Source organism: Corvus cornix, chromosome 4 (genome assembly GCF_000738735.6).
Source record: "Corvus cornix cornix isolate S_Up_H32 chromosome 4, ASM73873v5, whole genome shotgun sequence".
NCBI lineage: Eukaryota > Metazoa > Chordata > Aves > Passeriformes > Corvidae > Corvus > Corvus cornix.
In genome coordinates, this window is record NC_046334.1 from 67,696,842 (window position 1) to 67,722,485 (window position 25,644).

A 25,644-nucleotide genomic window follows, 5' to 3' on the forward strand; every position below is an offset into this window, starting at 1 on the left:
CTGTGAGAGTTCTTTGCTAAAACTGTAGTTTTGCTCTTTGATACAAAGCAAGTGCTGTTCCCTGCTGCATATCCTGGGTCTCTGCAGTGTTGCTGAGGTGTAAACCAGAACAGAACTTGTTGTGCCAGAATTCTGTAGACAAAGTATCAGAAATGGCAGTGGCATTTAATCGTGGTGCATTTCTAGACAGCAAAGTTCTGCAGTTGTTTGTATGATTGTAATCTCAAGTGAAAAATTTTAGAAGTGGCAAATACTTTCTTTAAAGCCTGCAGGACAAGGCAACAGAAAAGAGCACTCATTTTTTGTTCTTTCTTTTTTTTAATCAGACAGACAATGGACTGAAGAGTACACCCAAAATCCTTGATGACATTTTTGCTTCCCTGGTGCAAAATAGAGCCATTACAGACTTGCCTAAGAAACCTCAAGGACTGACCATAAAGCCCACGATAATGGGCTTTGACACGCCCCACTACTGGTTATGTGATAACCGCCTGTTGTGTCTTCAGGATCCCAACAATGAAAGCAATTGGAATGTCTTCAGGGAGTGCTGGAAGCAGGGACAGGTATTTTCATTTTCCTGCTTTTTCCATTTGCAATTCATGTGCTTTGTCCTGTCATTGAAGCACAGGTACAGCCACTGTAGTGATAAGCAACACTCAACCTTCATCAAATGACATTAACACTGTTACACATCCTTATCTAAGGATCTGTTTTACTGTTTAAATCAGTTTCTAAACACAGTGCTGAAATTATGGCTCTGTATAAAAAGCTGCCTCAGTTTGAAACAAGGAATGCTCAGATGCATGGTAAGGCAGAATTCTGGTAGGACAGGCTGAGCATTTAGTTTGCAAAATGCCTGCATTCAAATGCTCAGTGTATTTTATGTATGACTCTGTTGTAGTTAGAATTTTTGGTGTTTGATAATTCTTCAGAATATATTCTTTCTTCCTAGCCTGTAATGGTGTCAGGAGTGCATCACAAGTTAAATGCAGACCTCTGGAGACCAGAGTCCTTTAGGAAGGAATTTGGCCAACAGGAAGTAGATCTGGTTAACTGCAGGACCAATGAAATCATCACTGGAGCTACTGTAGGGGATTTCTGGGATGGTTTTGAAGATATTTCAAGTAAGTACTGTGCATCTTTGTTCCAATAGGTGATATTTAGCAGCAGTAGTTCTGCCCTAGCACAGACCTGTGATCCACAAGCAGTGTAAAGGATGTTCAGGCTTTCTCTTTGCCTTGGACAGTTTGGTGAGGATACATTGCTGACATTTTTACTTGTAGGATTGTGCACTGGATAGAAACCTTCATTCCTTCAGGAGTATGTTTGGCTGCCTTTAGTCTTTTGGGGAAGCATTCTGAGGAAACTTAAGATCTTCCTAGCAGCTAAGTTCACTTGTCAGCTTTTTTTTTTTTCCAGCTGAGTGAAACAGGTGAGAACATGTAGAGGTGGTGCTCACAAGTTAAATGGGTTCTGCTGTTTTAACTTGAAGGTGCTTTTTGGTCCTGAGGAACTGAAGTCATTTCTTATAAAAATAGATTTAGAAGAGGTGAGCTTGAGATTTTCCAGGACAATTAATACTTGCTATTGCATTTGGAGTTCTACTTTATCTGTTTATTACACGTTCTTATCTAAGGATCTGTTTTGCTGTTTCAAGTAGTTGTAAGCTGAGGGAATTTGGTACTTAGGGCAAGAAGAGTGGGAGGTGGAAGACTCACACCTTTCTCCTCTGTTACTTGATCTTTGAAGAAGTTTGGCTTCATCAGGTACACAAACCAGTTGCTGAGCTAAATTGTAGGAAGTGCTTGGGCAGGGAAACAGTAAAAGCTGCTTGTCTGTCTGACATCTCCTGTTGTAACATGTTTGTCATGACAGTGATACCCTACTCTGGTGTCAGATGAGCCTGTTTGTCTTTGGTTCTACATGAATAGTTGTGGAATGAACATGATTTTAAACTGAGATAAGGATTTCTTTATCTTGGTTCTTTGGATTCTGAGTTGTACAACTACTAAAAATGAAAACTTGCTAATACTTCACATTAGGTCGCCTGAGAACAGAAGAGGGTGAGCCAATGGTATTGAAGCTTAAGGACTGGCCTCCAGGAGAAGACTTCAGAGATATGATGCCCTCTCGGTATGAATTTCCAGAGGAAATGTTTTTGTGTGGTACACCCCCAAAATAGTGGAAAGTAGGAATACCTGTCACATTTTGATACCTGCTTCAGCTTTGAGCAGGAGTTGGTGACATGTGAACAGTTCTGTTTCTCAGAGATGCCTGACATAAATGGAAATCCTGCACAAGTTTCATGATAAATTTTTACGTAGTTCATTGTATTTGTTGCCAAGTAAAGTGAGTACCTAAATCTGCTCCTAAAAGCCTGGATCCCTTATAAATCTGAGTTCAGTTGAAGCTTACTTTTTGGCCAAACATTTTTAAGTATGTGGACTTAGGCTGTTTGATATTCCTTGACATGATTACACAAGGAAATAGCATTACCCCAGAGCAGTTAAATTTGTTGGTCTGCTATATTTGTGTGCTTTGTTTGTTCAGTTCCTTTTCATGGTGTCCAGCAAACCCCCTGAGGGAAGGAGTACACTTCCTTGACTGGAAAGAGCTTTTATTGCAGTCTGTTCTAGTCTGCTTTTGGTTTTATCAGTACCTAATGCTAAATTTTGCTGCATTACTTTAGGTTTGATGATTTGATGAAGAATATCCCATTGCCAGAATATACCAGGAGAGGTGGCAAGCTCAACCTTGCCTCTCGACTCCCCAACTATTTTGTGCGACCGGATTTGGGCCCCAAGATGTACAATGCATATGGTAAGGAGTTTTTCAGTCTAAAGGTCAAGTTGACCACATGATCCTGTTTAAATTTACTGTAGATTATGTGAATCCTTGCTGTTGTAGACAATTTGATCAATCCTGTGGATCAGAAAGCCTGACTTTGGCTCACCTATAGGTATCAATGATGTCCAGAGCATGATATGATTTATTTTATTAAATATCTTTTTGTCCAGGTGGTTTCAAGCCAATAGTAGTTATTCCCAGTCTCCCAATCAACTTGCTCCACAGCCTCTTTACTGTAGCTAGCAACATGTATTTGTTGTTTTGCTGCTTCTGGCTGTATTGCTTTTGTGGTTCTCCTTTTTGGGCTGTATCATTTACCTTTTATTCTCTCGAGCAGTTTTTTTCCATGGCTGGTTCATCTGCTGTCACTCAAAAGACATTTAAAATTGGGCAGCATCATGGCCATTAAAGAGATCGTAGCTAGTAAATCCTTTAGCAGCTGCTGTTTAGAGTGAAAGAGAGACTGCTTCTGAAAGTGCTTTTTTCTAAATGGCTGTAGAAACTCTTTTCTAGCAGGTCTTGAACACGACTTCTATTTATCATACGGGCTAGCTAGAGATAACATTGGTCTGTACCAGCCTGTCAGCAGATCACTTGGGAAGCCACAAGATGGAGCAAGGTCCTGGATAGAAAGCATATTGCTGTTCTGGAAGCATTTGTTGGTAGAAGTAAAAGAGCTCTAATCTTTTCAGAAAGTGCTGCTGAGAGTGGTGTAACACTTCTTTGTCTTACCAATGGATCTGCTACTCCTTTTTTTTCCCCCCCTTTGATTCCTTCCCCCAGGCTTAATAACACCAGAGGACAGGAAATACGGCACAACAAACCTTCACTTGGATGTGTCTGATGCAGCCAATGTCATGGTTTACGTGGGGATCCCCAAAGGCCAGGCTGATCAAGAAGAAGGTAAAATCTTTGTGGTGTCTGTGGGGATATTTCTGTGGCTGGAGGGCAGATCCTTTCGTGTAACTGCTCGTGTTGACTCCCCACAGAAGTGCTTAAGACCATACAGGATGGTGACTCTGATGAACTGACAATTAAGCGTTTCACTGAAAGCCGAGAAAAGCCTGGAGCTCTGTGGCACATTTATGCTGCCAAAGATACAGAGAAAATCCGGGAATTCCTTAAGAAGGTAAGATGTTAACCTTAAAAACTGGTCTTCAGGCTGTGTAGGCTTGCAAGTCTCTATCCTTAGGCTTTTCTCCTTCATATCCCAGTTATTCTGGAAACAAGTACTTGAGTTGTATCCAAGACAAAACTTGTCCAGAGCCATGAGTCTTGTAGGATCTGAAAAGGGTGGAGAGTTGAAGCTTGAAGTTACCTTGTATGTAGCTACTCCTCCTGCCCACTTTTCTCATAGATGAGTAATGTTACATAGTGAACAAGAAAATAGCTGGTTTAGATTTAAAGAAAAGCACAGTTTAATTTGGTCATTCTTAGAAGAATGTGAGATGTTCTTGGGAAATTCAGAGCAATACATGGTACATAAAGCTCTTCCTTGTTCTCTCTTACCTTTTTTTTCCCCATACCTTGATGATGTCTGAATTTAAGGAAAAGCATGAGGTATTTTGTCATGTTTTTATGGGAGGTAAGGGTTTAGTGCAGATGTGCTACTACATCCAAAAGGGCTTGTTTTAGTGTTTAAATTTACCTCAGGTAGCCCAGAGTTTTGTGGTCTTAATTGTGAAACTTCTTTGGTGCTCTGAAAATGGAAAGAGCCAATATGCTGTTATGTGAAAGGATAAATGGGATGATCTGAACAACTGTTGGGCTGGTGAGGCTGATGGCTGTCCTGGTGGAAGCTGGGAGAGGCTGCAGCAGACTTATTTAATATTAACAAAGAACAAATCTTGCAGTTGATAAAACATGCTCCTGGGTTTGATAAGCATTAGCACTTGGAGTCTTGATGTCTGTGTCTCACACCTCAGTCCCTTGTGTCACACTTGCTGGCAGGTGTGGGCCTTTCAGCAGCTTTTAGTGGAGTAGAACCAAGCTGTTCATCTCCTCCTAAATGGGGTTTTGTGCTACAGTCCTGGGTGTAAATGGCTGCTGCAGCAAGCTGGATTTATACAGGAACTTCTTGCAGAAATTCTTTCCCCACAGCCCTCAAATTTCTGTCCTAAAGTGCTTGTTGTGCCTCCCAGTCTTGTTTCTCCTGAAAATCTGGTTTGCATTCTCTGGGTCACTGAGCACGCACTGACTGACTGTGGCCTCAAGGCAGACAGGTGCTGAATTCCACACTTGGGTAGTGTCTTCCAGTTGTAGAGTCAGAGAATTTCAGAACGGCTGTGGTTGGAAGGGAGCTTCAATACCATCTCATTCCAATGCCCCTGCCATGGGCAGGGACACCTTCCCCTAGACCTCATTGCTGAGAGCCCCATCCAATGTAGCCTGGAATACTTCCAAGGGTGAGACAGCTACAGCTTCCCTGGGCACCCTGTGCCAGGGCCACACTGCCCTCACAGGAAAGAATTTCTTCCTAATTTCTTCTTTAATCTAAACCTACTCTCCTTCAGTTTAAAGCCATTTCCCCTTGTCCTGTCACTTCATGCCCCTCTACACAATCCCTCTCCCGCTTTAGTAGTGTCAGAACACTGGTTCCATGTGTGAGAGGGGTTCCCATGTGAACACGAGCTGCTTCACCCTTCTGTTCCTTGCCACTGTCAGTTGGGATTACTTGCACTTTCCTACCCTATCATACCCACCCTTGCAATGTGTCTGTGAAGCCAGTGGGACCTGAGAAATGTTGAAACCTTGACAAAGGCCTGAGTAAGGATCCAGACTTTCATTATCTAACTTTCCTACCTGAACACATGGTGCAAGTCCCTCTGGCACAGGTTTGCATGGAATGCCACAGATAGAGCTTGACTGTCCAGTCAGACTGGTGTGTTAAAATGCCTGCTGTCTTGTGACTTTCCAGGTTGCAGAAGAACAAGGCCAAGAAAACCCTGTAGATCACGATCCCATTCATGATCAGAGTTGGTACCTGGACCGATCGCTGAGGAAACGCCTTCATCAGGAGTACGGAGTTCAAGGCTGGGCTATTGTACAGTTTCTAGGAGATGTAGTTTTCATCCCAGCAGGAGCTCCACACCAGGCAAGAACCAGGGACATGGGATGGCCTGACTGCTTGGGCAGCCCTTGGAGCAGATGGCTAATGCTTGTTTGTTCTCTCTAGGTTCATAATTTGTACAGTTGTATTAAAGTTGCAGAAGACTTTGTATCCCCAGAGCATGTCAAACACTGCTTCTGGCTCACTCAGGAATTTAGATATCTGTCACATACGCATACGAACCATGAAGATAAATTGCAGGTAACTTCCCAATGCTCAGTGCTCTTGATCCTTTACAAAAGCCCCACTAAAACACAACAGACAACCTTCACCAAACCCAGAAGGGCTGTGGCCATGCAACCCAGGTTGCTTTTGTGTTCAGATCAATGTTAATGCATTGGTTCTTGAAATTTCAGTAGTGTTTGAACTGGTAGGTTTTTAGTAGTTTTGAGAAATCCCTCTGAAGCTTCTCCTGAGATTCTTTTCAGATGCTTTCTTCTGCCATTTCTTTTGTTTCCCCACCAGCTGAGCAATGCTCTCCTCAGGCTACAGGGTTCACTTTATCTCCTGTTAGAATGTGAACCTTTTTTTCCCAAGTTTGTGATTTACCTGAAGGTCGGGCAGATGAGTGTGTCTGAACTGACCTGCACAGGGTGAGGGGAAGGAAGTGGGAAAGCTGGAAAATTATCTGTGCTGTTTGCTTGTAAAACCAAGCACCTTTTCCTTTGTTCCTGCAGGTGAAGAATGTCATATACCACGCTGTTAAAGATGCAGTTGGGATACTGAGAGCTAACGAATCCAGCCTTAGCAGACCGTGATGTAGAGCGCCTTAACCACACACTATGAAACAGAAGCGTTGGCAGCTGTTCTACCTACTCAGTCAGGACCTCTGTGGACTTTGAGATTATATGAATGTTACCTCATCTTCCTTTCAGCAGTACCAGAGGATCGTGGTACTATGTTCTGTGTATTCTTCCAATGTTTACAAACCTGATATGTATATGTAGTAATATGTATGGACTGTGGCATACTGTGAATGCTCAGTTGCAATAGAACTTTATACGGAGTTGCTCTCCAAACTGTACAAAATACCTCCTATAGAACTGTCGAGAACTATTCCAAATTACTCGTTTGAAAAATATTATTCAAGGCATTGTAAAGCTTCAATTTCCAAAATTTATTTTGGGGTGGGAGGAAGTATGAAATCACTCAGTTTAATAACCAATTTACATAAAGTTAAGAATGCAGTTCTGGAATTTCACATTAACATAGAACTAGCATTTAAAAGTAGCTTTAAGCTATTGTATAGTAACATAGAGATGGGAGTTAACCATCTTTAGGTAAATGTATTTAAATTTCTAAATGTTAAAAGAAACTTTTAATCAAATGTCTTCTGTTTGAAATTGCTCTTTAATTTGAACTGATGTTTGATTCTCTTGTTTTTAACACTGAATGGTTACATAAAAATTCCTCTATTTCAGATACTGTTCCTTGCCTGTCTTCTTCAGTTGACTGTTTAAAGTGTAATTAATTTGATGCAGTACTTTGAAATGCAAAGAAAATGGTGTATCATAAACTGTTCATACTATTTCTTAAAGTATTTGAAGGCTTAGGGTATGGAATACAGCAGCAGACCTGTCTATAGATATTTTTGGTTAACCTAAGCATGACTTAGCTGCCTGACTGCTGCTCCTGTGGTCTGTATCACATGAGCTTTGCAGCTTCAATCTGAAGTGGTACACACACAACTCAGGGTTATTTGGAGAAAGACTGAAAACATCGTAAAACTTAAAACGGGAAGAGTGGTCATGGGTGGAAAAGTGAATCTCTCATTTGATGAGATACCCCGAGATAAAATTAACCTTTCAGTTCCTTCCCAGCACTGAAAGGTGCAGGATGGCTGTTGGGAACAGCTGCACAGGAGCGGAAACCTTGGCAGCAAAGTCACTTTTCTGAGCTTTATGCAACAGAGGAACTGCAGCTCCCCCTCCCTGTAGTACCTCACCTGCTGTTTGTGATCAGCATTAGCTGTTGAGTCTGTCTGGGGTGACAGGATTCTTCTTCAGAGAAACTTCCTCTCATTGCTCCCTCAGGAGTGGGGACAGGCTGCAGTGATGTGCAGGGAGTAGGGGTCTTTCACTAGAGTTAAGTGGACTTACAGAAGGTTTGCCTACACAACAGCCCTTCACTGGGGTCAGTGAGAGCTCTCCTCCAACTTTACTTGCTGACACCTCTTGACAGTAAATAACTTGTTCTGGTCCCTTCAGCTGGCTTGATTTGGCATTTTGTGCTTGAACTTGTCAGGTATGCTTAAAAACACCACTTACCTGAACATTTTCCCTTGAACTATCAAATTGAAGTAGATGACATAAAGCAGGTTAATTGCTTTCCTTGGAGCCAGCTGGAGCACAGGTACCTCCCAGGGAGCTGAGTCACACTGATCTTACACACCCTGTGTGCACAAACATCTGAAAAGACCCATTGTTGAAGCTGCATTTTGAGCTCTTACCACTGTGCTGTTGTTCAGTCTGGGTTTATTGCAGCTCTCACCCTCTCCACTCTGCAGCTGCTTTTATTTCTATCTGTGCTTTCTGGATTTTTTTAAGACCACAAGAACCAAATTATCCCTCTTGCCTGTTTTTGTGTTGCATTTGGGGTGGAGATGGAACACTTGAATTGCACAGCCTCCCTGAGCATGAAGGTGAACAGTGCTTGGCCCCCCATCCAGCTATCTGTGTACCTTGTGTGTTTTTCTACCCTTGCTGTTGGGATACAATTAGTTAGAGACTTTAAGATTGCTTTTGGTAAGTCTTCCTTAAAATTAAGAGCTCTGCCCTTTACCTGAGAGGTGCCTGTGGCAGTGACAGGTTTGGGTCAGAATTTTTTGCCTTTTGTGAGCTGTGACATCTGTTTTCCCTGAAGCTTTTCCTTGGGAGGAGACACAGCTCTCTTTTGACCCTGAAATGTGCTATTGGAGCAGCAGTGAGGCCTTGGCATGGCCACAGGGTCTGGGGAAGCTTTGCCAACAGTCTGGTGAGTCAGGGCCACCCCTCCCACTGCTGCTCTTGCTGTGCCACAGCCTTGGCTAAGACAGGCTCTCCTGTGATCATACAGAGCTGGAACTGACTGAAAACTTCTCTTTAACTATGCAGTGAAGGCCCTAAATGTGCTAAAGAAAGGTGTTACAAAACCAAAAGGGAGGTGTTAGAGGTGGGTGTTGTTTGTGACAGAGGCCAAAGTGATGCAAACTAAACTGCTGCATGGCAGTGACTGTTAGAAGCAGCTTTAATAAAATTTGTAGTGATTCAGGAAAACACAGATCTGACAGTGCTGGAGGTTTTTGGTAGCAGATTAAACCAAAGTGCCTGTTAGGGAAAAATGCTGCTTGAAGATGAGAATATATTTCAGGACTTTGTATCTAAAAATACATAACATTACACCACCCTTGCCATATCACCACAGAAAACTGGAAGAGACTGCACTCCCCAAGACGTATATTACAGTAGTTTCTTGGAGAATAAAACCCTCAGGAAGAAAAAAAATATATATATATTACATAAGTGAGAATACAGTTAAGTTTTGCATTTTGAAGGTAGGACAGAATAAAATAAAGCCAACTGTACACATCCATGCTGGCCCTAACTCCGCAGGGTCGCCAACCGCGACTGCATCGCTTCGATGTCCTCCTCCTCGTCCACAGCAGCAGCAGCTGCTCCCATGGGCTCAGGCTCTGGCAGAGCATCTGTCACTTTACTGGGTGCTTTACCCAAGGCCCCTGCAACAACAAACAGGCTCGTTAGTGTGTCTTAGGTCTGCATTTAATAATTAGTGGCTTTCAGGGACATCTAAAATAACCCAACCAGTCACTTCTCCTGGAGGTCACACCCCTGAGCTGTGACAGGGCCAGCCCGGGGCTGTTGGCAGCCCAGCAGCACTGACCTGCCAGCCCCTCTGAGCCTCTGCACTCCTTCCCTGCTGGGAGGAAGCTCCCCCCCAAGCCCTGCTGCTTGCCTTGGAGCTCCCACTGCCTGCCTGGGAGGAGGGGAGCTCCCAGGAAACAGGATGGAAAAAGCAAATTAGGATATGAGAAAGGAGAGGACAATGTGCCAGGTGCCGGGCACAAGGTGCCAGCAGGGCGGGAGCTGCACTTTCAGTGTGGTACAGCTGAATGCAGCCCTGGTATTGTTTTTGTCACACCACATCACAAGCAATCCAGGTGAAAGGAGCATTCTAAGCACTCTCCAAGTCAAATAAGTGAACCAGTAGATCATTACTTCATGAGCTGGAAGGCAGAAGTTGTGGTTTTGGTTTTAAGAGGGTTTTAGTGTTTGTTTTGGGCTTTTTCCCCCAAACAGGACACAGCATGTTACTGCCAGGACTCAAAACACAGCTTACGACTCAAGGCAGTGCAGCTGAGTTTATTTCTTGGCTTCATTAATAACAGTACCTAGTCAATCATGTAAGTTTCACCTTGTTTAGACGATTCACTGCACAGCCAAACACAGATCTGTTGGAGCCTCAATTACATAACTGCACAGACAGCAGCTGATGGATATTAGTTCTGCCTTGCTGAGCCCCACTGACCTTCTCAGCCAGTATTCCCTGAGAAACCAGTTTGTCAGAGCTCTCTGCCCATCACCAAAGGAAGAGATGCCACTGTGAGAGTGCAGTGCAGTCAGAAGAGATGAAGATTTCAGTTGCTGCATCTTGTTGAACAGAGCAGGGCTCTCAGCAGCACCCACAAACTCACCAGCTGTAATTTCAAAAAGGATTTTGTCAATTTCTGCCTCTGCTTCCTCTTCCATCTCCTCCTGATCCTCCAGGCCTTCAAAGGTGTCCTCCAGCATTTCCTCTATAATTCCAGCCTAGCAGAAAACAACAAGGCAGCCTGTGATGCCCTTGGAAACAGCAGAGTAAGAGGACACATTTCCCGCTTGGGAGATGAGGTTATGCCTATCCATAACAACCCCCTGCTCCAGCTTTCCCAATGGAGGCTGTTGCACAAGGGCAGCCAACAAACCCCCGGCAGTGTAAGGATGTATCTCTACAACTGGTGCCCTGGAAAAGCAGGAAGAAAACTGGGGATTAAAGGCACCTGTTCTCACTTTGAAAACCTCAAGTTATTTAAACTAAAAGAGGAGAGATTTAGGTTACATGTTAGGAAGAAATTCTTCCCTGTGAGGGTGGTGAGACACTGGAACAGGTTGCCCAGAGAAGCTGCGGATGCCCAATCCCTGGCAGTGTTGAAGTCGAGGTTGGATGGGGCTCTGAGTGACCTGGTCTAATGGAAGGTGTCCCTGTCCATGGCAGGGGGGCTGGAATTACATGATCTTTAAGATCCTTTCCAAGCCAAACCATTCTACAAATCCGTGGTTATTTATTATTGTTGCACATCTAAACCAAGAAGCCAGCCTGCTCCAAGCATGTGAAATACAAGTGTAAATTTCAGTCATGCAGCATGAATTGGGTAGCACACTGTAAAACTGCTCTTCGACACAGCTTGGGTTTTTTTCTGTCTGCATTTGAAAACATTCCTTTGCAGGCCCTGCAACCTAGATATGGCCAAACCATGCTGGTGCACAATAGAAAAATTATTTAGAAATAAACTTATTGGAACTAAACAGTCTAGAGTGGTCAGAAGGGAAAAAGCAAAACAACTTTAGTTGTTGAAAATGTAATGTTCATAACAGGAGACTTCGTATACTTTCAAATCAGAGCGCTCCCATCACATGGAGACACTGAGCTAGATGCTTCAAACCCAGTGACAGTGAGTTATATCTCAATTAGCCAGGAGTTTTGTGATTCTTTAAAAATTTTGTAAGGAACTATGTTTAATTAGTTAAGGAATGTTTGATTGTGTTATTTTGGCTGGTTTTGATTTAGATCTGTGTTGGCTCAGTGTCAATAGAAAACCCTGAGAAATTACCTCACTGCACATGCAGAAAGGAACTCCATGGACCCATACCCCTTAGAGAACTTAATATTGAAGAACAAAATTCAATAAAGAATTGTTTAATGGTTATTATGTAACTAGAGATGAATTAGATGTCATGGAACAAGTATGGTATCTTCAGAGAGTTAAGGAGTCAAAGCCCTACACACCCCAGAAAATTTGATTAATACACTGCAGGCGCAGTAAGGGAGCCACTTCATAGGCTTGTACACCCCAAAAAACTTAATCAATAGTAATTGTTTAACCAGGACAGCAGATTTAATAAACCACTGTTTAGCTGAATAAAACTTGGGTTATCCATTAAAGAAAGACAGATGAGATGTTCTGGTAGTAGTTAAAAGAAACAAAACACCTCTACTATGATGCAGTAAATTGGGCAGATTTTTCGAGTGTCTATAAAAAAATCTTGGATGTTATAGTGTATATAAATGCCTGAAAATTGTTGTTTCTTTGAACATGTCTGTGGCAAATAAATTCCCAATATGTTCCCAATTTTGACTCAAAATTGTTATTAAGAATGTTTGTCTAACAGCTTTTTGCTGTTAGGTTTAAAACTCTTTGTGTCACCAGTATCAGACTGGCCACAGAGTCGTGGAATGTCCTGAGGTCACACAAGCCCTCTGACAAAGAGGCCACCCAAGCGATTGCACAGCTCAGTAACAACCACATCATGTTCACCCAGGTCTGATTTATGTGCCAGATCTTACCTTCATCATCTCTTTGGACAAGTCCCTCATCGTTGCTTGGATTTCTGGGATTTTTACTAGATTTTGCATAGCTTTCATGACTTCTGTGCTCTTCTGCAATGAACCTGCTACTCTGAGGACAGCTGTGAAGGAGAGGCACAGAACAGCTTGAACAATCCATGCACTGCTGAAAGCAGAGAAATTATATCCTCCCTACATGCAAATTTGTTTACATTTAGACAATCCAATTTTAAAAAGAAATGGGGATTCCACTTATTCATTCCTGACTAAATTCCTGGGAAAGCCCAACTTGTACCCATGTTCAAAAAGCCACAGTTATAGCAAAGCTACGGGTCCTGCACAATGAGCAACCCAGGTGGTCTGCAGAGAGATTTCAACCACCTGCACCCAGTTCATTGAAGACAGGGACAGAGAGGCCTGAGTTGCTCCTGCCTGGCCCCTCAGCAGCCAGAAGTGTTGCTGGGGGTTTCAGCAGCAGAGCTGCAGTGAGTGCTGAAACCAGGGACCTCCTGCCTGACACCGGGAACTGGAAGCTAACCCTGGCAGAAGTTCTGCTGCAACAGCTTCACAGCAAAGAGTAAGCTATAACATTAATACTGAAAAAGATAAGCTGAAAATAAGCTTGTTTAAACTGAATTTAACAATACTCTTTCCAGAGGCTATTCTCATAATGTAACTTATAAGCTCTCCTCATATGTATCAATATACCAAGATCAAAAAGCAGTAATTAAGGGTACTGTGAAGTTTTTTAAATTCTGCCATCTAACTTTGCAGTTTCCTGGACATGGAGAACTTACCTGTTTGTATATAAAATGGTCACTCCTTAACGAAGCAAAATGAAGGTACAGCACATATTATTTTTCACTTCAGTAATTTCTTTTAAGAGCCTTACACTTTTAACAAACTAACAGAAACCTTGCCTTGAGTGGTCATTTCTCAGGTTACTACAGACCCCAGACTGAATTCTAGGTTCCTTAATGTTTCCTATCTACGTGTATCATAACATTCCCAGGAAGATGAAGATGCTGGCAGTGGTAATAAGGAGGAGGCTGTTTTGAGTTTTTCCTTTTAAGGGACACCTCAAGCTGCAAGGATAGTCCTACTTCCCTTTCCATGGGGAACCACATTTGAACTGTGACAAAATTACACTTGAAGTTCACAATGTGACTCCTGATTTATCATTCATCCAGTGTCAAAATCTACTTGGATTATGCTGGGGTGGGGGAAATGCTTTGACATTTCAGCAGCATGTTGACCTCCACTAAGTCTTCTCCTGTCTTTAAAGCTTTCAGTTGTGCCTGTTATTGGCTGGAATGTTTCCAGCTATGGAAAACACTGCAGGAAGTCTATTACAACAGATTTCTGATGTGGATAAGGAGTGAGGGAAATATGCTGGTTCTGGAGGAACACAAAGGACCAAGGAGGGTTTACAGAACATGGGTGTTAAGCCAAGGCTCAAAAGGATTCATCCACACCAAGAAAATCAAACACTACTCCCCCACCCCCATGTACGTATTGGTAAATGCCCCCAGACTCTTGCTAGAGAAACAACCATCTACAAGGTGAAGGGAATTCTACTCCTGTGACAGATCCTGTCAAAATCAGTGACACAGGCTCCAAAAGGATACAGAGATATTAGGAATGCATTCAAACTGTTTAGGAATGCACACTAAGAACGTGTTCCAAACTGCTGTGAGTTCAGTTTCAGAGCATGTGATTCTCACATCACTGCAACCCTCAGGCTCTGAGGAGAGGTGTTAGATCATCTGCTGAGCAGCTCGTCAAACAGGGAACCAGCAAGGATGCAGGCAACAATGAGGGGCAGGAACCCCAAGAAACTAAAACTGGGAGCTCCCAGACTACTTCAGAGCCCAGGGTGGGACACCCATCCAGAGAGGGCAGTGGGCAAACAGCCTCACAACATCCTGCAGACTGAGGGGGGTTATTGCCTACAGGGATACATGCTCTTTTCCCTTACAGGGATGTAAGGGGAAAGAGCATGTTTGGACACAGTGAAAACTTATGATAGATCTTTTAGGTGGATTACAGGATTTAATAATTCAATTTTAGGGGAAAACTAACTGAATTTTAGGGGAATGACCAAAGGTAGTTTGGGGAAGGATCGAAGTAGATCAGGGAATACACAAACCTCAGGGGGCTGCAGGACCAGGTACCAGCACCTCAGTCAGAGCAAATCTGGGGCCAGGTTTCAGATATCTGGCCATCTTAAACAAGGCATCTGAGAGCAGCTCGTGGAACAACCCATGTACTGTGTACATATGTGTTCTACCAGTGCACCTCAGTCCTCATCAGCTGAAGACGAAGAGCAGGATGGAGCTGCTCATGTGTCTGTGAAAGCTGTGTGTGTTTATGGGGTGGTGGCAAAGGCTCTGCTCTGAGATTGTGGGTGCATGTGCCTGCTGGGATTAGGGGGTAGAACTGCAGCAGCCTCACAGCTCTGGGCTTGCTATGGGAGGATCTTCCCAGGTTCCTGAAGCCCACTGGAATCAGCTGCCTTTCACAAGAGCACAGCTGCTTCCACATTCAAGCTCTGCCTGCATTTGACTTTGGTTCTGGACAAGGAAACCTCAGATCTCACCTCTACTGTCAGAGCAGTCATTGTGCTTGGGCTCAGAATTTGTTCTTACCAAGCTGGTTCTTCATCCCCATGAGAACAGAGTTCATGTGAGCTTTGGATGCATAGAGTTTGCTTACGGCCCTCCGAGAGCGGATCAGCTCCTTTGCCAAGATCACACACACATCTCTCTGATTCTTTTTGGCAGCATCCTTTATTGACCTCTTCACCTTCTCCTCTTCCCTCTGGATATCTGGAGTACAGAAAAACACAGCAAATAGTGATGAACTCCCAAGAATATGGAAGAGAAATTAGTCATTTGTTGGGGTATGTTTCCAATGCAAAGAATTGTTTCTGCTTGATTTCAGTTTCCCTCTGTTACTCACAGACCTTGTTCTAGGCTGATTTACATGTCAGTTGAATAATTCAGCTAAATCTTAATAGGAAAATTCTCATTACTGAACATCCAGCTCTGTAATTGCCTTTGCAGCCAAGAGTACTCTAAAGGACTGTCTGAGAATGTCCACGATGCTGAGCTAAGAACAAAGCACTCTGAGAGGATGATTTGATTTACAACTTCAAAATAACTTCCTATTAAACTGGCCTGATATAAATATATATATACAAAATATACATTCAATTTAAAACATCCTGTTCAAACTCTCCTGGCATCCAGCTTTGTTCAATAGTTGTTTTTTAAGAGTGTGCTGAAGCAGGAATACTGAACTAAGCATGAGCACCGAAGAGTTGGTTGGATTTGAAATATTAAACACTAAATAGGCCTCCTTAAATACCATTGGTTTCTCCAGCAAATCTGATGAGATTGTTCACAGTTCTGCGCTGCCAGGTAACACTGGCTGTGAACAGCAGGAGCCAGGTACTCCAAAAAGCCCAGAGCAAAAACTGCAAGAATAAGCAGGGACAATATCAACCTCCTTCCTTTTCCAGACTCAGCAATACATCAACCACTGACGAAATGTGGATCTAAGAGTCCATAAGAAAAATGATCCTAAAGTAAATAAAGAATTCAGATAATAAGGATTAGCCTCACCTTCCTGCAAAGAGTTGATTGAAATGACCACAAGAACAATTATTTCAAGGAAAGCCTCAGTTCAAATTTAGTTTTGAGTCTTCTTGATTTATGCCAGACGAAGTTACACATTGGAAGAATAAGAAGTTGCCCTTTTATAAAAACAAAGGCATCAACACACACTTGCTGGCACAGGCTGACTTGGAGACTTCAACACAGCTTCTCAAGTGGGAGTTAATGAACTCTGTACTCAAGACCAGTTATTCTCTCACTATCATTCACTGGGGTCTTTACCTCAAAGGACTAGCAGAAAGCGACATGTCGGATCATAATCAGAAAAACATACCCTTGCTGCTTTCCCACTATTATTTTCAGAAATACCACGAACTTGAAGACATTTGTATGTCAGACACGGGACTGAGCCAAGTCCCAGCATATCAGAGCAGGTAAGAAAGAGTTGAAGTGCTCCAGCAGGAAACAGAAAGCACCAGAAGAACTCCAGCAGCAGTGAGGAATTACAGCATTCACTTTGTCAGGCTGAAAACAACCACAAGTATTGTGTTGCTGCACTCAGTCTAGTGTAGGGCAGCCTGTACTCGAGTGAACGCTTTTGCTGGCATGACCAACTGCTGAGTATGAGATCAGCGGCACAAGTATGAAAGAACAGCCAACTCCATCTCTGGAGGTCAGTGCCAGCTACACTCCTCAAGGAAGCCAAAGTCACTTCCCCAGTCTCTCTGCAGCACTACCAAGCACAAGAGGCACAAAGCAGCCCAAGCACATGTGAGAGGGACTTGAAAGCTCAGCAAAACACAAAGTTACTGTATTACTCCAACTCTATCAACTCAAAAAATTTAATTCTGAACTAACAAGGATACCTTTCATTTCTCCAAACCTTCCAAGCCCTGAAAAACAACCTACCCCAAAGAGAAATCACTAGAGCAGCAAGAGTCCAACAACAGATGGTTTCAAACTGCGTTGCTATTTTAGTAACTGCACTGACCAGGCAAGCCAAGTGTTCCAGTGATCCAAGCCCACTCAGTTCATCCCAGGTGGATCTAGCATTGCCTTGTCCAAACACATCTAGCACAGCCTTCCCCAAGGAAATTAAGGCAGGTTCCAGCTTAGCATCCTTAGAGATTGCAGGGATTTCCTGTGTAAGGCTCAGCTGAAAGGAGAAAGCACAGCAGAACCCAACTACAGCAAGTAATTTTTGAGAAAACCTTCAGTGGTACATGGCTGTTACCCTTCAGGAGCAGCCTGCTAGCCTGGGAAGTGTCCAGCAGAACCACGTACTTCCATAGGTGACACTTGGTAAAATGTGAAATCCTGGCACAAAGATATTCTGTAGTTTATTTTAAGGGGAATTATCAGAATACCAGATGGTTGGTGGTTAGTGCTGAACTGTATTTCTTTGAATGTAGGACTCTGAAATACAGACATGCTTAGAGCTGCTAAAATAATTAGATCTGCATCCACATCAAAATATCACACTACCAGGTAACCTAGTATCTGTATAGGCCATTAAAAGTACTATGGCATGTAAAAAGTTAACAGAAACCCGAAATTTCAAGAAACATCACTAGTGAACATGTGGGTATTTTGTTCCTGTGGAAGATGCAACCTCTAAAACACATTTTGCTAGTAAGATCAGAGTTGCAGTTCCTCTGTGCCTGATACAGCCGCACAAAGTGCCCTGGAGAAAGCAAAAGAATTCACATTCCTGTACATCGGTTTTCCTGGGAAAGACAAACTCGGTTCCTCATATTAGAGACAAGGACAGACCTTGTACTGCACAAGCAACCTTCTCCAACCAAATCACACGAGTCTATGGGAGGGAGAAGACACAAACCCTGTCAGGTTACTCCAGAGGCACAGGGCTGAGGAGGAATAGGGGAGGGAGGACAAAACAGGCATGTGCCTAGTAACCAGATGCTGACACAAAATACCATTCACCAGCACATCCCATGGACAAATCCCAGGGACAGGGTAGAAGACAAAGAAGGGGAAAACAAAACCTAGACCCAAACCTATTTTCAGGCTCAGGGATGGCAGGCAGAAGAAATTCTGCACTAACAGCAGTGCAATAAAAAGGAACTCCTCTGCTTTTCAAAACACATTCAGCAGTGTAATGCTCATCATTTAATAGCAGAACACCCACCTGCTGTGAAAATACTTCTTTTTTTCCCCTTTCTCTCTTCTGTTTGTAATTTTCCCAAGCTGACAGCAAGTTACTTTTGCTTGGGTTGTGCACTTTCACACCAGTACATACCAGTGGAACTTCCTACATGTGGAATTATATACCACACTGATACTACTTATTAAATCAATGTGGGTGAAATTCTGGATAATAAGTCTAATACATGTTATCCAAAGGGATTTAAGAGCATTATGTCTTACTGGGAGCATGAAATATTCATATTCTTTTGAAAATTTTACTTGGATAACTTCACAGTGGCATCATTTTGTAGCACAGACTAAGTCTGGCCCCAGGATCACATTCATCTTCCTTTATTCCAAATGCGATAGACTACCCCAGGTTATTAAATTTCACAGCCTACCTCAATTAAAGCAAAAAAAACTTGAAGGCAGACAGGGAGAGTCAAAAAAAAAACGAGACACAAGTACAAACCTCTGATCTGTCTATCAATCACTCTCATTTCTTTCCTTATCTTCAAGGACCATTCATTGACCTTAAAAAGAGAAAGAGAGAGTTACTTGAAATTCCATCTTTAAAACTATGCTTTTATATTTGCATGTAACTTAAACATTCAGTATCAAAGCAGCACTTCAAAATGCACAAGCTTTAACTTATGAGTGATGTTAAAATACTTCATTATTCAAATAATAAAACCCCAAAACATTGCAGAGATACCACCAGTTACTGCACTGCTTTTAATGCTCAGACAAGCAGTTAAGGAGGACCTTTACAGATCCCTTCCAACCGAAACTCTTCAATGATTCCATGATGTGATTTGTGAGTCAGACGCTCAGTGCCTGGCTAACTTCCCACATCACAGCCATGTCACTGTACAGAGTGAACTTGCCACAGGGAATTTCAGCAGAAGCGACAGACTTTGACACAGGATGACAGCACCAAGAATGCTACTGCCCATTTCAGTCAGGAGGATCCCCAGGAGGTCTCCAAACCAACCCTTACTCAAAGCAGGATCAAGTTCAGACTTCAGACAGGTTGTTCAGGGCCTCATCCACTGAGTTTTGATACTGTTTGAGGGCAGAGACTTCACAGCCACTCTGAGCATCTGCACTTAAATTACTCCTGTGAGGAAGACCTTTCCTCACAGAATCCTGGAACAGTTTGGGTTGGAAGGGACCTTAAAGACCATCTACGTCCTGCTGTTGGTGGGGCCACCTTCCACTAAACCAGATTGCTCAGAGCTCCATCCAATCTGGCCTTTCATGTCCAATTCAAAACTCTCCTCTGGCCAGCTGTGGCTGTAGCACCTCTCCTATCACTGAAGACACCTCAAAAAAACCCCTTCTCTTCTCCAAGCCAAAATGAGCCCAGTTCCCTAAGCGACTCCTCCTGCATCAAGGGCTCCAGCCCTCCACCATCCTGATGGCCCTCTGCCACACTTCCCCAGTTTGCTGAGATCCTTCCTGAACTGGGTGCCCACACTGGGACACTGTTCTGCAGATGTGGCCTCTTTAATGCTGTGTAGCACAGTGACTGAATGCTCAACACTGTGACTACAGCTTCCTAACACAGCCCCATTTACCTTCATTGCTGCAAAGGTGCACTGGGAACTCATGTTTATTATCCATGGGAAACCAGATCCTTTCCTGCAGAGCTGGTGCCCAGCCAGCCCCAGGCTGCACATCCCTGCGTGCAGGGATGGCTGTCTCACCTGCACAGTCTTGCATTGCTCAACATCATGAGGTTCCTGCTACGTTCCTCACACTTGCTCAGGTCCCTCTGCCCTCCAGCTTCCCTTCCCCTGCCTTTGGTGGGGTTCAAACACAGCCACTCCTGTGACAGCTCCCTCCTGGCACTTGCCAAGATCTCTCTGCTCCAGATCGTCTGGCTCACCCAAGAGGTGGGGAGCTCCACTTGCCCTGATGTAGTGGTTCGGTTCAAAACATCCATTACTTACTTATTTTCCTTCTGTGAGATAAGAATTAGGAGAAAGCAAAGCAGGCACAAAACTTAAAAGAATATAAAGAAGTTTATTAACAGACCTAAAAGACCACCCCTCTAGGGAAGCAGAGTGAAGAGAACTTGTGCACTGAAAACTTGTAAAGCAAGTTCTCTTCAGTGCACAAGCCCAGCAGAGCAACACATTTAGACTTTTACCAGTCTCAAAGGACATTCTCTTGGTCATGGAGAACAAGACCACGTTTTGACTGCAGACAACAGCCACCATTTGAGGTGCCCAAGCACAAAATCCGCTTAAAAACCCCCACAAACAACCCAAAGCCCTGCATTGGTGCAGAAGTTTCTAACAGGTTTCAGAAAGCTCCTGTACATTTAGTTAAATCCTGGTTTTACAGGGAAAAAAAAACCCAAACCCTTGCAGGACTGACTGCAGCCTCCCCTCTTGTTCTTCAGAGTGGAGGAAATATTGTCCTGGAGAGTCATTCCTCACCCTGACAGAAAGCTAAGAAGGTTCCTTTTTTGAGTATGGGCTACATGAGAGGGGAAAAAAAGCAGGGGGAAGAGACTGAAGTAAAGCATGAAAGAGCTCTGGCTGGCCAACTGTCCTGTCTCAGACGCAACAGCTACCAGAGATTTGCTCTACAACTTGTATTCTAGAACAAATGAACATACAACAAGCCTTCACATACAAGCACAATCAGCAACTGTCAAATGAACCACAGCAGGATTTCCAGCTTCTGTCTCTGGGATGCACAACCCAGCACAAAGACACCATTAAATCAAGACTGGTTGTGTGCTGTCATCAATCCCTGCCAACTCTGATAGCTGAAAACTCTCACAGCTCATCCCTAGCATTGACAGGAATCAGCTGCTTGACACACCAGTCCTAAAGGCAGAGCTGGGTGCTTACACCTTCCCTGGTGTTCCCAACTCATCTCCTGTTTTGTGTAAGAGGAGGAGGAAATCCCATTGTCTCTCATCCAGGCTACTCCATGCTCCCAGCTACATGAGACAGCAATTTGTTGAGCTGCAAAGAAGCCACACTGCCCATCTCACACAGGACACAGGGACATGGATACAAACCATGGCACAAGGCAGCAGTGCTGGGAACAGGAGTATGTGGTCCAGCTGAGCAAAGACAATTACCCTGAGCACAACTCCACGCTGATGAAGCTATTCTGCTTTCACCCCTGATCTAAACAAAACCATCACTCTCACAGCACTGCATCACATCAGAGTCAGCCAGCAAAGCACTCGGCTGAAAAGAGCCAACTCAGACTACACTGGAGGAAAACCCACTTTTTAAGTTCAAACGATCCAGACATGGCATTAAAAGTATAATAAATCCCCAGTTTTAGACAGACTGGAATGCATCACCAGCTCTTCACAAGGACTGAAGATGTTTGCCTTATATTGATCATAAATAAATTATCTCACATCAGCAGAGTGGGCAGACAAATGAACCGAGGGCAAAACATTGCCATCACAAAATCTCGACCTCTCCCCATCATTATCCACGTTCTGCAGTGCTTGGATGGCTCCCTCCAGCCCTGCTCAGGGACTGTATCTTGTGCACAGCTGCTGGCAGACACAAGATAAGTGGTGCTGTTTCCCCATCAGTTAGGAACTACTTTTTCTTCCTTCTAAAGCTGCAGTTAGGTACAGGAGGAAAGGAATTTTTTACTATTAATGGGTTTCTCAATATCACTGTTGTGGCCTGAGAAGTCACCATGCCAGCCTGCAGCCCTCAGAGACTCACGTCACTTCTCCCAACACCTGTTCCATAGAGCCTGGGCAGGGTTTTCTGCAAAGAATCACAGAATCCCTGGGTTAGGAAGGGATCTCTGGAGATCATCCAGTCCAAACCCCTGCCAAGGCAGGGTCACCCAGAGCAGGTGACACAGGAACGTGTCCAGGTGTGTTTGGAATGTCCCCAGAGAGGAAGACTCCACAACCTCCCTAGGCAGCTATTCCAGGGCTCTGCCACTCTCAGCATGAAGAAGTTCTTCCTCATGTAGAGGTGGAAATTATTGTGGTTTAGTTTATGGCCCTTGCTCCTTGTCCTGTTGCTGTGCACCACGAAAAAGAAGGTTCAAGGTGGATGGCACCATCTTCCAAGAGCTCCAAGATGACCAACAGGCACTGTGCTACTGGAAAACATGACAAGTTCACCAGGGAAGGCAAAAGAGCAGCCCTCAGACACGAGGCAGGAACGCCTCAGTGCAGCACGACCACATGTGTGGGTTACACAGCTGTCTGATGTGTTACCCCAGCCCTGAGAGCAGCAGTCCCCAATCCCAGCTCTCCCTGTGGTCTCCTGTACCACACTCAGGAACACAGGAGACTGACCCAGCCCACAGAATGCTCAGACACAGGCAGAGCAGGAAAGGAAAGGACACTCCCAAAGGCACATTCCTCATCTGATTCTCTCACCTGACAAGAAACAACCGCAACCTACTCCCCTCAGACTCAGCTGCTACAAAGCACCAGGGGACACCTGTGAACATCCACAGCTTGTCTAAGCCTTCAACTTCTGTGCCTGTCATCCTTCTTCCTGCTGCTTTTCCAGTACCTCTAATGTATTTGATCTTCCTCTCCCCAAAGAGCAGACTTTTTCACTAACACATTAGTAGCTACTTATGAAAGGCAAAAGTGAAATTCACCAGTGTCTTCATTATTTCATTTCACTGTGACATCAGAAAGCTGTTCGTGGAAACACACAGTTTGTCTACAGACTCACCTTCCCCTTCCAAGTCCCAATATTTCAGCTACTATTTCCTAATTTTAAGGCTATATCTGCAAGAGGAGCTAGAATCATAGAATATTAAGGGGTTGGAAGGGACTTTAAAGACCATATAGCTCCAACCTGGGCAAGGACACCTTCCACTAGACCAGGCTGCTCGACGTCTTATCCAACCTGGCCTTGAACACTTCCAGGGATGGGGCAGCCACAGCTTCTCTGGGCAACCTGTTCCAGTGTCTCACCGCCCTCACAGGGAAAAATTTCTTCTCAGTATCTAACCTAAACTTCCCCTCTATCAACTTGCACCCATTCCCCCTTGTCCCGTCACTCCAGTTCCTGACAAAGAGCCCCTCTCCGGCTTCCCTGTAGGCCCCTTCAGATACTGGACGGTGTTGTGAGGTCTCCACACGCCCGGTCCCGGGCCGGGTGTAGCCAGGGCCGGTTGTAGCCAGGGCCAGGGCCAGGGCCAGGGCCAAGGCCAGGGCCAGGCCCCTCTGCAGTCCCCGCCCGACGCCATAGCAACGCCACACGGCCCTGCCGCCAGTCCCCCCGCAAGCCTCCGGCCCCCGCCGCACCCCAGCCCCGCCCTGGCGGCTCCGGCCCCTCACCAGCTCCTTGGGCGGCTTCTCGGGGGTCTTCCCGAACAGCCCCATGGCGGCCGCACCGCCCGGCACTTCCGGGTTCCCCTCGGCCGGGCCGGGCGGAGACCGCACTGCGCCTGCGCCAACGGCACCGCAGACCCCGCCCCCTCCGCTGGGGGCGGTGCCCGAGCGCCCCGCCCCGCCCCCCGCCCCGCCCCTCGCGGCGTCCCGCCGGTCACGTGGCGCTGCGCACGGCCCCGCCTCGCGCGGGAGGGGCGGGAAGGCTCTGAGGGCAGCGGGGCGGGGCGGGCGCTGGTGGCGGCGGGAGTGCTCGGTCTCTCACACTGAGCGTGTTGATAACCCATTCACAGCGTCAATTAGGTTGGAAAAGACTTCTGAGATTACCGAGTGCAACCATGACCGAACACCGACATGGCACTGAGGGCCACATCCAGTCTTTCCTTAAAACACCTCCGGGGTTTGTTAACCCCATCGCCCTGCGCAGCCCATTCCAATGTCCAGTCACCGTTTCTGTGAAGAAGTTCCTCCTAAAGCGCAACGTCCGCTGGCCCAGCTTTAAATTCCGTCCTCTCGTCCTGTCGCTGGTTTCCTGGGAGCAGAGCCTGACCACCACCTGGCTACACCTTCCTATCAGGGAGCTGTAGAGAGCAATAAGGTCTCCCCTGAGATTCCTTTTCTCCAGGCGGAGCTACCCCCAGCTCCCTCAGCTGCTCCGTATCACACCTGTGCTCCAGACCCTTCCCCAGCTGCGCTCCCTTCTCTGGGACCCCAGCATCTCGATGACCTGTTGGTGCAAGGGCTGACTCCCACTCTGCTCTTTCCCCTGGGACGGCCCGCAGGACACCGAGGGCAAAGCCCGTACCAGCCGGTGCCCACCTCGTCCCCAGCTGCCGGGGCTGTTTCGGAGAAATCCCACCAGCCAGGCCTGGCTCATCTCCACCCTCCTCTCCGCAGGATCACCTGGCTGAAATGAAGGGACAGCTTGGAGCTGCTCTGCTGGAGCTCCAGCGAGTCATTCCATCTCTTCACAGCCCGGTGAGCAATCTGAGACTGTAAGCAATAGAAATAAATCAGTGATGCCCAGAGTGCAAAAGTTTAGGAAGGAAAAGGTGCTATTAGCTTAATCTAACTTAATACCTTACAATTATGCTTACCCTCATTATTTAATTACTGGAGACAGACATTTTAATGACAGTTACAAAAATGTACAGTTTCACTTTTTGTCATCTTTCCCTCCAAAATCTAATGCAGAACAAAGATCTAAACAAGCTTTGGAAAGGAGAGCTCTCATTTTGGACTGAGCACCAGCAGTGGGAAAGCCAGTGTTAATAAAACAAGAATTGGTGAAATCAAGAGCGGCAAAGAGCTTCAGAGATTATTTAAATTCTTCCTTTGTAATAGCAGCACAAAATATCCATCGCCTTTATTAAACCTAACAAATAAGTTAATACCCTCACCTCAAGTGTTTTGACATTTTCTGTTTGCAGTTGGTCTCTAGCTTCCAGGCACGAGGCATGAGAGAATAAAACACCACTTTAGGAATGTTTAGCATCTCAGTTAAGACACTTCACAAGTACTAGCACAACCCAGCCCTGCGAGGCAAAACATGTGAGCAGCGAAACTGCTGACCCTGCTACAGGCAGTCTTTGCTCCTTTGCTCCCTTCTCCGGATGTTCAACTGTCAGCGTGTGAGGAAGGGTTGTCTGAGATCCTGCACTCGGTAGAAAACAATGTTACTTGGATGCTTCTGCTGCTACTGACACGAGCATTTCATAAAATAAACACATCCAACTGCTTTTTCTGTCCTGCTGGGACTCCCAATACACTGTGCCAGCTGCTCAAGATTCTGTAACAGATGCGTTGCTGGGAACTGAACCACAACAATTTATATAAACCCAGACACGAGGGGACCAAACCTTCTGCCACAGCTACCTACTGGTCATAATTACCTGCTCCTATGGATGTGCCCTCAGTGGCCCTCCTGCTAATTAAACAGCAGTTTGGGTCATCCATCAAAAGAA

General features: G+C 45.0%; 2 protein-coding genes across 3 annotated transcripts in view; one reads left to right on the forward strand and one right to left on the reverse strand.

Moving 5' to 3' along the window:
* KDM3A (lysine demethylase 3A) overlaps positions 1-8,162 on the forward strand; it is a 30,402-nt gene extending 22,240 nt beyond the window's left edge. The window contains exons 18-26 of one of the 2 annotated variants that reach the window (XM_039550603.1): positions 327-563; positions 953-1,124; positions 2,043-2,133; positions 2,690-2,820; positions 3,631-3,750; positions 3,837-3,976; positions 5,765-5,941; positions 6,023-6,157; positions 6,634-7,376. In XM_039550603.1, the coding sequence (XP_039406537.1) occupies positions 327-563; positions 953-1,124; positions 2,043-2,133; positions 2,690-2,820; positions 3,631-3,750; positions 3,837-3,976; positions 5,765-5,941; positions 6,023-6,157; positions 6,634-6,714 (1,284 nt within the window). In that variant the 3' untranslated portion in view covers positions 6,715-7,376. Of the gene's footprint in view, positions 1-326; positions 564-952; positions 1,125-2,042; positions 2,134-2,689; positions 2,821-3,630; positions 3,751-3,836; positions 3,977-5,764; positions 5,942-6,022; positions 6,158-6,633 lie in introns of both variants that reach the window. The other variant, XM_039550601.1, reaches the window with a different exon arrangement.
* Positions 8,163-9,163: 1,001 nt separating this feature from the next.
* On the reverse strand, positions 9,164-23,740 carry CHMP3 (charged multivesicular body protein 3). Its single transcript, XM_039550609.1, has 6 exons — positions 23,630-23,740; positions 18,794-18,854; positions 15,205-15,384; positions 12,557-12,678; positions 10,647-10,761; positions 9,164-9,671 (listed from the first exon to the last, which is right to left on the reverse strand). Exons 1-6 carry the CDS (start codon positions 23,672-23,674, stop codon positions 9,535-9,537), a joined length of 660 nt encoding a protein of 219 aa, XP_039406543.1. The 5' UTR covers positions 23,675-23,740; the 3' UTR covers positions 9,164-9,534.
* Between the last annotated feature and the right edge of the window lie 1,904 nt (positions 23,741-25,644).

Excerpts from the sequence above, each read along its gene's own strand:
- CHMP3 (XM_039550609.1), bottom strand. The coding sequence starts at position 23,674 with ATGGGGCTGTTCGGGAAGACCCCCGAGAAGCCGCCCAAGGAGCTG. Across the intron at positions 18,855-23,629 it reads AGAAGCCGCCCAAGGAGCTG|GTCAATGAATGGTCCTTGAA; the intron begins GTGAGGGGCCGG and ends TCTCTTTTTAAG. Across the intron at positions 9,672-10,646 it reads CCTTTTTGAAATTACAGCTG|GGGCCTTGGGTAAAGCACCC; the intron begins GTGAGTTTGTGG and ends TTGTTGTTGCAG.